The 16,533-nt window shown below is 42.8% G+C and overlaps 1 protein-coding gene across 2 annotated transcripts in view; it reads right to left on the bottom strand.

The window, feature by feature from the left end:
* The window catches only part of ICA1 (islet cell autoantigen 1), a 133,266-nt gene that overhangs the window by 36,765 nt on the left and 79,968 nt on the right, over positions 1-16,533 (bottom strand). For both annotated transcript variants that reach the window (XM_080936256.1, XM_080936255.1), the window contains exons 7-8: positions 2,013-2,138; positions 890-988 (exon numbers count right to left, since the gene is read on the bottom strand). In XM_080936256.1, coding sequence (XP_080792382.1) covers positions 890-988; positions 2,013-2,138 — 225 coding nt within the window. The remainder of the gene's footprint in view (positions 1-889; positions 989-2,012; positions 2,139-16,533) is intronic.

Below are 16,533 nucleotides of genomic sequence, written 5' to 3' on the forward strand. Positions count from 1 at the left end.
TGTCCTGCATTCAGGCAGCGTCTTTGAAGGTTTCTATCTCAATATTGTGGTAGATTTGTGCATGACTTATAAGCATTTAAAATCAGAGATGTATTTGATGGCAAAAAAGGGGGTACCGTTTTGATGTTTCATGAGTGATGTGGACTTATAAATTGCCTTCAAAATTAGAAGCGAGCGATTTCAAGGTTTACTCTTGCTAGTTTCTTGCCTGATGGTTTTCTTTCAAAGACACACCCCAACAACAAGGTACATCATTCCTCTGGAATGATGATCACCTTCTTATCTTGATGTGCATTCACCTCTAGTGGCTATCGGGACAGGAAACTTCCAAATCAGCTTCAATACCGATAATCAAATACTGCACAGGAACCCTACCCCCCAGTTAAGAATCCTTGAGTTTAATTTAGCTCTTTCAATTGGAAACTGTTACTATAGCCCTATGGAAAATTCCAATCTTATGTTTGGAGGTACCTTCAGAATAAAGTGATTTTTGTTTTTCAGAAATAAGGAAGGAAAGAATCAAATCTTTAATTAATAATTAATAAGATTAGCTAATAACTTTAATTAATAATTAAACGTAGGGATGTAACTCAGTGGTAGACTATCTAGCATGTCTAAAGCCCCGAATTCCATCCCAGGTAACGAGAATGCGAAACAAAACAAAACTAAATAAAAAGTAATTAGCTGCTTGTTTTTGAGCGATCTTGTCTTCTCCAAGGTCAGATAAAAAGGGACCATCATGCTGTATACAGTGCAAGGCCTGGTCAGAGACACCGTGCTGACCAGGCCTCTGGGGGTAGAGAGACTGCCACCGTCACAGTTTATGGTGCAAACAAATCTTTTCACGAGAGTTTCACAAGATTTCCTAGTGGGGCTTTGGCTTCCATACCTTTAACGTCGTGAACTCATAAGGCTGGTAGCCTTTGAAGCTTTCATGGATGGCTGCCATGGTGTGAGAGGTTTTTTCCCAAAAGTGGAGCAGGGTGGTCTGTGAAGAAAGATGGCAGAGGCATTAAAGTCTTGAATGCCCAGATCCCCAGAGAAGGGATCTACGGCTTTCCAGGGCATCTGCACTCTGACTTGCTCTCATCACTGGACCTCCCTTTTTTCCCACAACTCACTTAGACCTTGTCACGTTATTTAACTAAAACTCACCTCGTCATCTTCTTTGCCCCATTCAGTCTATTCTCCCAAACCCAGGGCTAGTCATTCATCTCATTTTATAGTGACTTCTCCAAAATTTCACTGACAATTTTTTGAGGGGGGGGGGCAGTGTCTCATGCTGCGGCCTGGGATGACCTGGAACTTGCTTTGTAGACCAGCCTAGTCTTGAACTCACAGAGATCCATCTCTGTCTGCTTCCTGAATACTGGGATTAAAGGCCTGGACCACCATGGTTCCTCACTGGCACTCTTAAAGGTATTTTTCTGCATAGAACACCTTTTCTAGAGGGTTGGGAAATGCAGTAAAAATTATTGCCTCCAGTTTTTTAAAATTTAGTTTTGAAAACTTTGAATTCTTTGAGTTCAAGGAGCTGGGCTACAGTAATTTGCATATTCCCAACAACTCCCAGTATCTGGTATTTCACTTGTTGTCAACAGCACAGAGGACAGACACAGGGCTGCCCTGAAGGACGTCAGTATTAAGTGAGACAAAACCAAGTATCCCGAGTAAGCATCAGATCCTGAGACACGTAGGGTATTGTGCTAACAGGGTCTAGATCAGGATCTGGAAAGGCACACACACACACACACACACACACACACAAAGAGAAGCATTCAGGGCAGAAAGGACTCACAAAACAGATGCAGGTAAAGAGAAAACTCCACCATGTATACATCAAGTAGTTGTGACTGTACTGTTGATGAAACTACAGGGCCTTCAAAAGCAGGACAGAGGATGCATTCCCAACCCAGGACGCCCAGGCATACTTTCCATTCCAACACACAATTTCCCATTATCTAAGCCTCTGGCGAGTCTTTTGTTTATCAAGACAAATATCACTTTGTTACCTGGTATGTTGCTAGCATGTGAGATAAGAGGTTACATCTGCTTGCTCCAAGAAGATCCACCTTTTGACACACATCCATCTTCAATTTGTCAAAGTTTTTTTTCGCCAGGCGGACTTGTGTCTGTACCTACAAAAGTGAAGGCGCATCTCTGAGACACTCAAATCTCCATGCCATTAAAATTTGCGGGTGAGGAAAGACCAGCGAAGGCTCGCTCTGTCTTAGATAAGAAAACATCATTAAATGTTCCAGATGAATGAGCGGATCTGACATCCATTCTTTCCTTCCAAAAGACCTAGACAAGAACTGTGATGATTATATACTTTTGTACCAGACTCACTATATGAATGATATGTTTAGCAGAATGAGATTAATAACTCTGTCTCCTCAGGGCAATTACAAGCTGGTCACAGTGAAGGCTAGAGACCCATACATCCTGGAAAAGGTGCTTTATTCCAGAATTTTCCAGTCTCTGGAGCTGAGTTCCCACACAGTCCTCACTTGACTTTTCCTAACATTAACATCTTGTGTAACATTTGTTAAAACAGAGAAACTATCACTGACACAATCCTATTTACTGATTTCTATATTTTCTTGAGGTTTCACTTTTTTTTTTCTACTAACATAATTCTGTTTCAGGAGCCAATGGAGGCTTTATATCAAAGATTTTTTTCCACTGCCTAAAAACATTCCTACTGATAAATTTTCAGTTTTTATTACCAAGTGATAAATACCAGCGGAACTCCAACCACCCATGAACCACACTGTAATTCAGGGAAGGAATGAAGGCCAGGAAAGTTCTGCACATGTTTACTCTATAGCTCATGTTGTAAGAGAGTAGAGTTTTCACATTTCTAGGGCTAGAGCTATAGCTGAGTCAGCAAAGTGCTTGCGTAGCATTTGGGGGGCCTGGCATTAGGTTCCCAGCACCCCACAGCCACTGTACCAGCTCAATCCACAATTCCAGAGATAAACACAAAAGGATATGAAATTTCAGATCAGCTTTGGCTACACAGAGACTGAGGCCAGCCTCAGTTACATGAGATACTGTCACAACACACACACACACACACACACACACACACACACACACACACACACACACATATTCTAAGAAAGTAAAGTCAAAATTTCCCCTTCTTCTAATCCAAGGTGCCACTATATTATATTTTGGATAGGGAAAGCCAGACACTAGAAAGAAAGAAAGAAAGAAAGAAGAAAGAAAGAAAGAAAGAAAGAAAGAAAGAAAGAAAGGAAGGAAGAAAAAAAGGAAGGAAGGAAAGAAGGAAGGAAGGAAGAAAGGAAGGAAGGAAGAAAACATTTTATTGAGTTTTTTATGTATAAAAAAATCTACACAAAATGTGTTCTATTTGATAATTTCCAGTATTATTTTAAAAATCTCTTGAGTCACAGACACCAGGCAGATGACTATTACAAGTAATGCTAGGGAATTACATGCTTTTTCATCACTACAGTCTAGGCCGAGGAAATAATGGCTTCTTTGTCTGCCAAGACATCACCTGGCAGCCTGCTACAAGGCACATACTCAATACATACTTGTGAATAGCATGCCTCCCATACCATGTCAAAATGGCCATAGGTAAAGCCTTTAAAATAGCTTTATACGTAGTGATCTGGGGCAGGGGGGAGGCTGGTCAGATGGCTCAGTGGATAAGGACAGATGCTACCAAGCCTGATGACATGAGTTCAATTCCTGGACCTCACCCACACAGTGGAAGGAGAGAACCGACTCCTACAACTTGGCTCTCTAACCTTCACATAGGGTCATGCCACAGGTATACAAATTCTACTTTTTTTTTTAAAGTAGTCATTTTATTTTGTCATAACGGTAAATACATAATTTGATATAAATACAATTAGTTTACTATCAATAATAGCATTCACAGCTTACAAATTCATATGGAATTACACAGTATCAGGACTGATGAGTGTAACTCTAACAATTGAGAATAGAGCATGTATGAGTAGCGTATGTAGCACCCACAACATTTTCTAAGGATTCTTCTCTATTCCCTATCTACAGTGCTGGTGAGACCAGTGGATGGTAACTATCAGCTCCTCTCAGCCTGACCACACTGTGAGCACAAGCACTCTGGAGACTGATTATCCATTACTACAGAATAAAGACTAAAAATTGCACCCCCTGGGAGCTCTGACTATAAGAAGTTTAAAAAGAGTAAGAAAAGAGTAATGCTCTGTCTTCCTCTGAGAAGAGAGAGGAGATGGAAAAGAGGCCACGGGCTGCTGGGGGGGCAGCAAAGAAGAGGAAAGCCAGACGAACAGAATTTCAGCAGCTGGGATTTTTGTTGTAGATCACTACAGGTCAGAAGACTCACCTTTTCAACTAAGGCTCTGAAGATGATCTGGCCCCAGCCTTTTCCTTTGAAAGAGGAAGGAACAAGTTTGGGGCATGAGCTCTTGTGTATGGACTCATCCAATACAAGTTTATAGAACACTGAGTCTGGTCCTGTGTTATGTAAGTATTAACATATCTAACATGTAGTCACTAAATGTTTATCCGAGAGTGCACATTGTTATGGGCATGCTAAGCTTCTAAGGAGCTGAGAGAAACTGGCAATTACATCCCAACGAGAGGAGAGTAAGTGCCAAGAAATCCCAGACAAGGGATGATGAGCGCCCCTGGGGTAAGGGGGTCCCTGTAAAGTGATGTCACTATTCCCGTTGGGTGCTGGGGTCATTGTGGTCCCAAGGATCGTCCTTCCTGCATCCTCTTAGACTTTGCCCTGTGACTTTGCAGTATCCCCTATCTCTGAAATCAGGCTTGACCATGTGACTTGGCATTGGCCAATAAGAAGCTACCAGATGTAAGAAGACAGGAAACCTGAAAAAAAGGGAATGCCAGCTTGTTTCCACCTTCCCTCTGCTTCCTTTGTGACGGCTGTGAGCACACACTCAGACTGGCAAGCCGGAGGGGTTGAACCACAGTGGCATGAAGAGACTTAAGGAGGAGGGCTCAGCCATTATTAACAGAACCTGCCCAGCTGTAGCTGACTACAACCATTGTATAAGTAGCTACCAGAGACACCCTGTTAACCATACACTGGTAAGCAATAAAAAGATGTTTGTTGTAAGCCCTTGAATGCTATGATGGTTTTATTTCATGGCCTGATGGTAACCACAGATTATTGAGGTACACAGTCAGGAAACAGGCAATGAGGGCTTCTGGGAAGAGCCAATGTATTCACAAATCTAAGGTATGTAAAACACTGCCTTTCTTATATGGAAGTTGTAGATTTTTCTAATAAAATGCAAGTTAGATCCCCCCCCCCACACATACACCTTGGGTATAAATTTTGGTTTTTCCTTTACAGGCTCACTTACTCATAGGTACTCTAGGAAGTTAGAGTTTGTGTCTGTGTTCATAACACAAACCTTAGGAATGCATACAGTTCAAGACCCTCCCTTAGATGATTTTGTTGGGATTTTGAAGCATAATTCTAGAAGTGGATTCGATGTCGATCCTGTGAGTTTCTGCAAGGCCATATGCTTTGTGTGTTGATGGAGATGATTATTAAACTCTTAACACAACATGCCGCTGAGCTGCCAAAATGCTGTGCCCTTTCCATGCTAAAGGAGGAGGAAGTTCCACTGTTGGGCATTTAGAATTCAGAACAATTTGTTTAATAGTTTGTGTCCCATGTCTGCTCTCTAAAACAACACACTTTCATCCCAGCCAAGGACAAAGCTCAAAGGGACACAGCAGAGCACAGGTCACAATCGCAAGGACAATTTCACATGCTTCCAGATGCACTCGAGTGAAAATGTTGTGATTATTATTCTTCTCCATCCCATATAAATTAAATTCAATTACATAAACATCTTGAGGAGCCCCTGCAGTTTTCAAGGCTCTTTAAAATGATTTCACCCAAATAAACGCACCCTTTATTTATTTCCTCATTTTCTTTCCATTGCTCTACCTTTCTCTTCTCTTCCCACCCCCCAAACTTTAGGAAGTGATCGTGCATATTAGACCCACTTTAGTCTGGGTCTTGTCTTCTGCAGGCCACAGAAATTCAATTTACCCCAGAAGACAGCCACCTCTTCACTGATAAAACTGCAAGGCGCAGCTCTGTGTTCATTCCTCCCACTGTGAAATTCTACCTCTTAGCCCCCAACTTGAACCACCCAGGGTAAAGTCAAAGGGATTCATCCTTAGCTCACTCTGGCCTTGTTACCCAGTGGAGGAAGGTCTTCACATTACTCCACAACCAAGTAACTGGATTGTACTTATGTTGTTTTCTACGTGTTTTATTTCCTTTAAGAACAAAAGAAAAAAATTCCACTCTGAGTTTTAGATTTTTTTTTTCAGGAGGTAAATCTGACACACACACACACACACACACACACACACACACACACACACAGACACAGACACACACAGAGACACACACAGACACACATTCTTTAGGCAGATATTTATTGAGTACCATATCAGGTGTTGGTAGTTGTAGGCACAGAGAGAACTTGAGTGGGGATTTTTTTTTTTAATTATCAAATGCCTCATGACAGATTAGGAGAGGGGTTCAGGAGAAAGTCCAAACTATCCCACATAAATGACATGGAGAAATTCAATAGTGGTCAAGCTACAGTAAAGGAACCAAGCATGTCTAACTGGGAGAAGTAGTCCCAGGACAGAGGAGAGTACAAAAGGCACTAAGAAAGAGGCAACGAGGCAGGTCCTAGATTGACAGGGGGCTAAGATGGTATGAGATGAGGCAGAAAGTCAGATCATAACCTGGAGGACAGACTCTTATTTTAGTTTTGACCTCAGCACAGTTGCGATTTCTGTCTTACTTTCTTTTTCCCCGTTACTGTTAGAAAATCCTCAAACAAAAGCCATTAAGAGAGAAAACGTTTACTTAACTTCTAGTTCAAGATCCAGTCTATGGCAAAGAGGTCAAGTCAACAGGTGTTTGCAGCTACCCCAGCACTGCCTGAATCCGGGAACAAGATGAATGAATGCGGGTGCTCAGCTTGCTTGCTTGTAAAAATGGAGGGGCCCAGGCTCATGGTTCAACCCACAAATAAAGACACACACTTTTTCACAAACAGCCACACTGTAAGCATGCTGGGACAACACATTTTCTCCAACTACCTCATAAACACAATTTTTTAGAGACCAAAAGAAGACAGGGAAAGGAGGGAGAAGACAAGGAAGAGTTTTCTGATCAGTTCCCTCCTTTGCTTTAAAGAATTTAAGATGGCCACAGTTACCTGGATCCAACTGGTACCAACCTCGGCTGATCGTAGTTGCTTTCTGGAAATTCTTATAAGTGACTCCAACAAGCTTCTTGATAAAGATCCCATTCTATTTTTGCTTATTACAATTTGAACTTTTTTTGTAATGAGGAGGTAGTCACAGTTACTGTGACTCTAATTTGCATTTCTCTGATGACTAATGATGCTGAACATTTCATTTTTACTTGTCTTATATAATTTTAGTAACATGTCTATTCAGAGCTTTTGCCTAGTTTTAAAAATCAGGCTTGTCGTCTGATTAGTAAGTAAAAAGAGTTCCTCATATGTCCTGAATACGAATCATTATCAGATATAACTTTGGAAATATCTTCAAGTCTGAAATTGCCTTCCATTTTTCTTAATAGTGTCTTTTGAAAAGAAAAGGTTTCACTTCTGATGAAGTCCAATTTACTAAGTTTTCTTTTGTGGTTTGTGTTCTTTGTGCCTTAACATTTCCTTTCCTAGCTCAAGGCAACTGAAATGTTTCCCCATCCTTTGTCTTCCAGAATTTGAATGTCTCTTTAAAAATCATATTTATAATCACAGCCACTTCAAGTTCATTTGTTATATACGGTATGAGATGGGTGTGCAGGTCTATTTTGTATGTGGACATATTAACTGTTACAGCCTCTTTTGTTTTGAAAAAGAGATCCAGTCATCACTGCCCCTGGTATCTACAGTAAAATCGGTAGGTTATACACATGCAGGCTCATGTCTGGGGTTTCTATTCCATTTCCTTTATTTATGGGTGTGAACACCCTTATACCGACTGGTTCTTCTGGACTGTGTGTGATGGGGCCTGAATTGATGGCTTGACATGCTAGTCGCATGTTCTACTACTGAGGTACATGCCAGACCTGACTTTAGTCTTCTCATTATACTTCTGGCTATTTCTGGGCCTCTACACAAACCTTGCGAATCAATCTACAGTCAATCTTTTGAGCAGATAAAGGTAATTGGTTTACAGCTCTGTGATCTGTCACTGCTTGGAACCCACAGAGAGGTGGAAGAACAGACCCCATGAGGTTGACCTTGACTTTATGAGGTTGACCTTGACCTCCACACACATGCAGTCCCACATAAACCTCGTGCACCTACACACGATTACTCTTTAAGAAACTGTTAAAACCAGGGGTGGCAGCACATTCCTGTAATTCCAGCACTCCAGAGGGGACGCAGATGAATCTCTGTAAGTTTGAGGACAGCCTGGTCTTCACCATGAGTTCCAGGCTAGCCGGGGATCCATGAGGCCAGAAGAGGGTACCAGATAACACAGAACTGGGGGTTCAGATGGATATTAGTCGCTGTGTGGTGACTCTTAGGAAGAGCAAGTTTTGTTAACCACTGAGCCATCTTTCCAGATCTTTAATTCTCTTTTTCGATGGTACTGAAATTCCTAAAACTTTCGTGGACAATTATAACTAGAAACATAATTGATTTTTATGATATCCTATTTCTTGTGATATTATTAAATTCACCTACTAGTTTTAAAAGTTCACTACGACTCCTTTCAATGGACTATAAACATCTCCAAGGCACACACACCCGCCATCTGTACAACGCTGCCTGAAAGCAAAGGCAAATAAAGTTCATCCTTCAAACTTGGTGACTGTTATCTATTTACTATTTTTGCTGGAGGAGTGAGTCAGCATGCTCTGACTAGCGCCCGCAATGGCCAGTGCATGCTAACCGGGTGCTTGTACATTTACTAACCCCAGAACTTTCCCGATACCCAGATACAAACAAAAACAGGTCATGTGACCCGGGTGGCCAAATATCTGGCATCAGCTGCACATAACAAGCAGTTAAGAACTGAGGAGAGTTGAGCTGAGGGTATAAAGCATTCCTCGATATTATATAAGTCTGCATCCACTTCATACCTGGCTCCAGGAGTCTGAGTTTTTGATTCTGTGCCTTTTCCCCCCTCCCCACCAAGGATCATCTTGGGGCCCTGAGGGTTTTGGCAACACATTTTCATATTGATTTGGTAATGTTGAGTGGAAGGTGACAGGAGCAAACAGACATCTCCGTCCTGAGATGTATGAGGAAGCAGTCTTCGGTAGCCAAGCATGTTAGTTGCGATTAACATTATGATCATCACGCTGGGTACACATTTCTGTCCTCACTTGCTGAGGATTTTTGCCAGGAACAGACCTGGAGTGTATCAAGTGATTTTCCTGTCTCCGTTGTACCAACTATTTGATTTGCTGTGTTTGGTCTTTTTTTTTTTTTTTTTTTTTTTTTTTTCCATAGTTTTATTGAGAAATAATCCACATGCCAGATAGGTCACCATTTAAAGTGTAAAATTCAGTGACGTTCACTATGTTCCCAGACAGGGAATAAACGTTTCACAGTTCACTGTGGAACATTTCATTAAGCTGCCCCCCCCAAAACCCCGTACCCATTTCTTTTTCTTTCCTTTTGAAAAGACAAGATTCCTGACAAAGCTGAGCAGGGAACCCATCCGACTGCTGTCCCCATCTCACCCCAAAGCTAGCGTTTGGTTTTCTTTATTGTTTCTTTTGTTTATAATTTCACCTTTCTATGCTTTTTATCATGTCTTCCCTTCTGCTATATGATTCGTTTATGTGTTTATTTATTTTTATTTAATTTTGGAGAAGGAAGTTTAGGACACAGCTCACGTTCGTCCATATTTTCTTAAGTTAATACCTAATGGTGCAAGCTTCCCTCAAACATTACTTTACCTGTATCCCACTTGGCTCGATACACTGCGATTTCCCTTCTGTTAACTCAGAATACATTCTGATTTCCCTTATGATGTGTTCTTTGGACCAATGGCCTATTAGGATGGGTACTGTTTGACTTCTACTTATTTGAGAGATAACACAGTTAAATACAACCAACCTACGGCTCAGTTCTGCTGTAGTTTTAGATACCGTTCTTTGTGATTTTGGTTTTTAGGATGTTTGGGGGGTAGACGCAAGGCTCGGTGACAGAATACTTGTCTAGCATGCACGATTGAAAGTGGTTCTTATGGATAGCATAGGGCTAAACCCCCATCTTTACAAAGTCCAGTCTCCTTCCCCAGACATGGCAGGGAAAATTCACTGATGAACTCTAACAATATGGTTACCCAAATAAGGCATGCATGTAATATATACACACATACAGGTATACGGAGATACATAATGACACTAAGAAGAAAGCGGTCATGAGTTTGGGAGTGGGGTACAATGGGAGGAAAAGAGGCAGGAGGGGGGCCGAAGCCAGCATGTACACTCATGTATAATGATCTCCCCAAAAGTTAACATCTAGCAAGGAAAGATGCAGTCTCCAGCACAGTCTTCTGCATTCTATTCCATTTTTTGGATAGAGGGGACATGGCGAGAACTGGTTAGCTCGACGCAGAGGCTGAGTCCCATGCAACACATGCTTGCTGCAACGCTCTCCTTGTCCTATGTGGTGATCCATCTTAGGCTTGGTTAAACATCACAGGATGATTTACTGTATCAAACTCGAGGCTGTAAAAATAGGACAGTATTTGCCTCTTGCGCTATTTCTGGCATCTCCGAGCTCTGGAGGCTCCCTGGCGGAGGTTCAGTCCTTGCAGGCACAGCTCACACACATCTGGTGACTAAATGTGTCAGACTACAACGTGTGCACATGCGTTCCTACACACACTGAGCGGCAGGGTTTCTATGGGGCTCTTTCTTCTCCACGCAGTTTAAATAGTTTTTTTTTTTTTCCTTAATGGCCATAAAAGTAAAACGGGGGCCTAGTCGTTCTTTCTGCTTTCTTGGCTTTCGTGTGAAAGTGAAATCATCTGACTTGTGCTTTCTGGCTCTGTGCACGGCAGGTCCAAGAAGAATGGCGACCATGAAAGCAATGAACTGTTAGACTCCTCTCCACGTCAGCAAGCAAGGCTCCTCGCCCCAGGCCCCATGGCCATGACAAGAGGGGTCTAAGATCACCGAACAACGTGCTGTGCTAGAAAACCAGGGATGGCCATGGCCAGAGTCAGAAAGATCAGAAGTCACCTGCTGGATTTCCCAGTAGCCAAAGAGGAGCGAATCCAAGCAAGCGCTGATGAAGCTTAAGGAGGTAGGGATGAGAACACCCCTATATATTTGTCTATGAGAGCATAATGGGGTTCATGAACAAACATGAAGCCGACAGCTTCACTGGTAACTTGTAGGGAATACCTAAACCAATTCGCCACTCCGGATCAAAAGAAGAAAAATAGGGAAAGGACTGTTTGTTCAGCCTTCACTGTCAGACCGTCTACTCCTAGATGTGCTGAGATGTGAGGGAAAGCTAGTTGCTTCTGAGTCACCCAAATGCTCACGCACAGCAGGAAGACAAATGCACTGGAGTTACCGACCTCCAGTAGAGGGGCTGACTTCCCAAGGCTCCACATCCCATTCATAACGGCTTTGTTCCATCAGTGCTTCTGAACTTCAGCCTAATTTAATCACTAGCTTTCCTAACTCCCCGTTGATTTAATTCCCTTTCTTCTCTTCTTCCCAAGAAGTGTTACTGAACCCAGTTCCCGGTGTCTGGATTATTGAATACACTCTGCTATGTGAAAGGGGGTGGGGGCGGGGTAACAGGACAAGAGAGTTGAAGTAACAGCAGTTCCAGGGAGAGGAGAATGTTTCGGGACATAGTGGGTTTTAGTTTCTGTAGAAGGGATACCTGCAAAGATAATGCTGGAGAAGAAAGCAAGAAGCAACAAAGAAGGAACCACACAGCTATTATGCACGCAGAGCAGCTAAGCAGAGAGATTTGAGTGTACGGGCTGAGAGATGGAGTTTGTTTAGGCATGGTCACCCCTGTAGTTCTGTGCATCCTGCATCCCCAAATCTCCCTACACCCCTTATTAATGTGTAGGTTTGTCTACAAACATGAAACGTCTTCTTATAATCAATGGGTGAGTTTTAAAAGGTTTATTATAAAAATGATACCTAAGGGTAGTTGTAATATATATTTATAAAGAACGTGTGTGTGTGTGTGTGTGTGTGTGTGCAGGAGGCACCCCTGTCCACAGAGTATGTGTGAACTAAAGAGGATAGTGTTGGGTGCTGGCCCTTGCCTCCACTTGAGACAGGGCCTCGCCATTGCACACCCCAGATTAGTTGTCCTGCCAGCAGCTGGGAACAGTCCTGTCTCCAACTCAAGTCCTTGTACAGGCACACTGAGATTTCAGACATGTGTTACTATGCCTGGTTTTGCACAGGTTATAGGGATTTGAACTCAGATCCGCAACATCTGTATTGTAGGGAAGTATTGAAGAATAAGATGTTTTAGAGCCTGGTAATATGACCCAGCTGGTAATGGGGCTTTTCATAAGCCTAATGGCCCGAATTCGACCCCCAAACCCCACACAGCGGAAGTACAGTGCAAACTTCTGCAACTTATTTGTACTCTGATCTCTACAGGCGTGCATAACCCACTCTGATAAATAAATACATGTGAAAAAATTAGAGGTTTTAGAACAAGAACATTGAGAGATGTGTATTTCATGTATACAAAGAGGGGGAAGCTTGGGGGCAAGAAACTTTGGTATTAGCGACTACAGGTCTAGATTCTGCATGGAGAAAAAGCTCAATGCCTGGGCCTGTCATGTCAAGACCTTAGTTAAGCAGAACATCAGAAGTCAAAAAGTTTATGGGGAGCAGGCATGGAGGGACAGGCCATTTTTCCGTGAAAACCCGGGCAGTGTGTGCTGCGCAGCTGACTTTTGATTTAACTGGGGCAGCCTGGTAAACAGGTAGATCTGAGAGAGAGGGAAAGCTGAACTTAATAAAGAAGAGAAGAGAAGCCCGTCCGTGTTTTGTGCTGCAGCTCTGATGGTTATCCACACAAGGAGAATGTGACGGTTACTGATTTCTGCCTAGCCCTGCAGGGCCTTTAGCAACTCAGCAGTGAGGAATGTACCACGGCAAGGTCAGGGTCAAATTTACAGGACAGTAAGTAGAACCCTCGAGCCAGAATCTCCACACACATGAACACTATCCACACTAGACAAGTGTTTTGTGTCCACCTGCACTGTCAGGAAGCCCCACAGACTCAGCTCCCCCAGATATTTGTAATGTTTGTCATGTGACTTACACCCACGAACATTTTCTAACATACGTGGAAAAAGAGAAAAAACACAAACAAAACCAAAAAAAAAAAAAAAAAAAAAAAAAACCAACCAACCAAACAAACAAACCACCCAATGTCTTCTCTACTCTGCTTTCTAAAGTGCAGGGTTTGGGGGTGTTTTGATTACAAAGCAGAGGCCAAATGGAGGTTGTAGGTTGAAGAGTCATCTTGGAGTGTACCATTTCTACAACCATTTCATACTGTACTTTCCTGACGGTAGAAAAAAGAATAAAAGGCAGAAAATGATTTGCCTAAAAGAAGCCTAGTTGCAGCAGACAGAGGACTGACCCCCTGAGAACCAGTCCTGACACCTGTAAACCCAAACTCCATGCTGGACCCAGGCTAAGTGAGACATCATGGTCTCCTTCCCAGTTCACACAGTGCCGTGTTGTGAGCTCTGTGTGTGCTAGGTTACTATCTGCCAGCCACAGTAAGAGCTAAATCTGCCTCTGTTTTCTCTTATTTCCTCTTCCTGGAATGCCGTCCCATTTCCTGCCCACGTGGCTCTGTGGCCCTTGGGAACTGCTTCCTGAAGTGTGCATGAGTTAAACCAACCACAGTCCTTCCTTGTCTACTGACACACAGAACTACCATAAATGTTTGTCCTGTATATGTCCAGCTCATGTCTGCGTTACAAGCTTCAAGGGGGGGTTGAGGTTACACTCTCTACTTTTATGAAGGGAAGGTGAGATGCCTTGCAGTTTTTCAGACATTCAAAACACCTGTGAACAAAAGGGATGTTCCAGAAACCAGTGACCTGGTCTCCCATCTACCCGAGCTTTCTCCCACTGCAGAGTACTGCATACATGGTTTTCTTTGACGCTGCCATCGGTCGTCATTACTGATCCCACATATACAGGCTCCCACTGGAATTGCAGAACACCCCTGTAACATGGCTTTGTTACTATTTCAGTCGGGGAGAAGGAAACTGGGCTTTAAATGCATTAGGCAACGTGCCCAAGGGTATTCAACTAACAGCGGTGGCGTTGGGGTGGAAAATCCAAGTTGGTTTCACTACATCACAGAAACCTCTTTTAATGTTGCCAAATCTCAGATCTCAAATGATGGAGGTAGGGCTTTGGGGACAGCTTTCCCTTGTCATTTTGTCAACGGACTATGTGGACATTCTAATGCCTCCAAAGTTTGTGAATCTGGCTTCTTGTTTGAGAGCCCCAACTGTCATTCACAGTGCAGTCACATCCTCAGATACAGGATCAGGAGGTACAAGGAACTGAACTGTAAGCAGCTGAATTATCTTAACCCATCTCACTCAGACTACGCAGCTCTGTTTCTGAGCGATGAAGCTACCTCTCACATCCCAATGCCCTTGATGTTTACCGGGCTGGAGATCTTTTACCCCCTTGTTTTCAGTTTTTAACTTAAGAAAACAATTCTGTCATCAGATAACGAAACTGGCTAGATCCACTTCCCCTTTCAAATTGTTGGTGGACGTATTAACTCAGGCCACAAGACCGAAGGTGAGGTACCAGCGTTAGCAGCTTCTCTCTAATCCAAGAGGCAAATGAATCAGAAGATGGCAGAGGCCAATGCTTCCTTTTGTCCTATAGTTCTGCTGAAGTTTTTAAATAGATTTTTAAAAAATTAGTGTGAATGACTGGTGTGTGTGTGTGTGTGTGTGCGCGTGCACATATGTGTGTGTGTCATGTGCACACGTAGAAGTCAGAGGACAGGTCTGTAGAGTCTAATTTCTTCTACCTTTTTATGGGTTCCTGGAATGGAACACCTCCAGGCTTACATGGAAAACACCTTTACCTGCTGAGCCATGTCATCGGTCCTTTCCTAGGGTTTTAAAACTACGTCATTACTTTCTTTTTTCTTTCTTTCTTTCTTTGCTATTTTGTTTCTATCATTTATTCAAACCTGTGCTCCGTGAAAAGTTAAATCACTCGCTCACACTGCTTGGCTGGCACACACTAAACATGTCTGTACTTTACATTATGATGTCCTGTTATTATGCTCGTTGATGGCCAGTTACTGCTAGTGACTGCCACTCTCACACAAGTCATCTAGTCTGTAATGGTAAGCGGCTCTGCAGAACATGCTTCTGCCGGGGAGCTTTATTCTCTACAGAATGTCTCCTCTTAGGAACAGGGGAGAGGGCCGCATCCTGCTGGAATCAGTTACAGTCCAGTTTGTTCTTTATCAGCAGTCATGGATCAGCTGGGTTCTGCCATTTGTACAGACACAAGCCATGTCGTCTTCATCATCAACCAGTCCTCTGACAGCCCAGGCCCTCACAACACCAGCCTCTCACTAGGATAAGAAAGTTCTCCTGTGGCTGAGGTAGTTCACTGATCTCTGAAGCCCAATCTTTCTTCTGTATCTTCTGTACATGTCTCAAAAATAAGTGTAGCCACAAGACAAAGTTTCTCCAACTGAACGGAAAGAGGTGGGAAGTATCACTTCCGGGTGTGGCCTCTCAGATTTCCCTTTCCTGAAGAATGAATGTGTGTCCAGCCAAAATTGGAAGGTGGGTGTCCAGGTCTACAAAGCAGGTGGGTTTATTCTCAAAGGCTTCTACTTACCACCATACAAGGCAGCCACCCCTATCTGTGCAGGTAGCTAGGCTACAAAAGTCAAAAACATCTAAGAGCTAGGCATAAGGCATGAGTCCTCGCTTCCATGGAAATCTCAAACTGATGAGAACATTAGAGACATGGTGTATAAGCAACACAAAGATGCACAAAAGAAGCATCCCCAGGAGGTAACAGCTCCCAGATTTACAAAACTTTATTTTTCATTCTCTGCAAGTAGTATCACTAACAAACTTTCTCATGAGTATTTATTGAGATAGTCTTTTTACTAATAAGATAAGAGCTAGTTCATTTTCTGGCTTTCTGTACATTCAGGAATCCATAGGCTTTGATCTTCTGTAACCAAGGTCAGAATCACCATACATTCTGTCGGTACAAGCAGGACCTAAATTGGAAGGGGCTCAGGTGTACTTTGAATATTTACATTCCTAGAAAAATGCATGCCTCATCCTACGTCTGTAGAGCAATCTTGGGCCTTAGGTTACAGATGTATATATTTTCAGACTCCAGGAGGACTAGGGACAAGGCAAACATACTTCTGTCTGCTCCAGCTGAACCCTGTATCAATAAGACAGTGTGCT

This window comes from Micromys minutus (assembly GCF_963924665.1).
Source record: "Micromys minutus genome assembly, chromosome: 23".
NCBI lineage: Eukaryota > Metazoa > Chordata > Mammalia > Rodentia > Muridae > Micromys > Micromys minutus.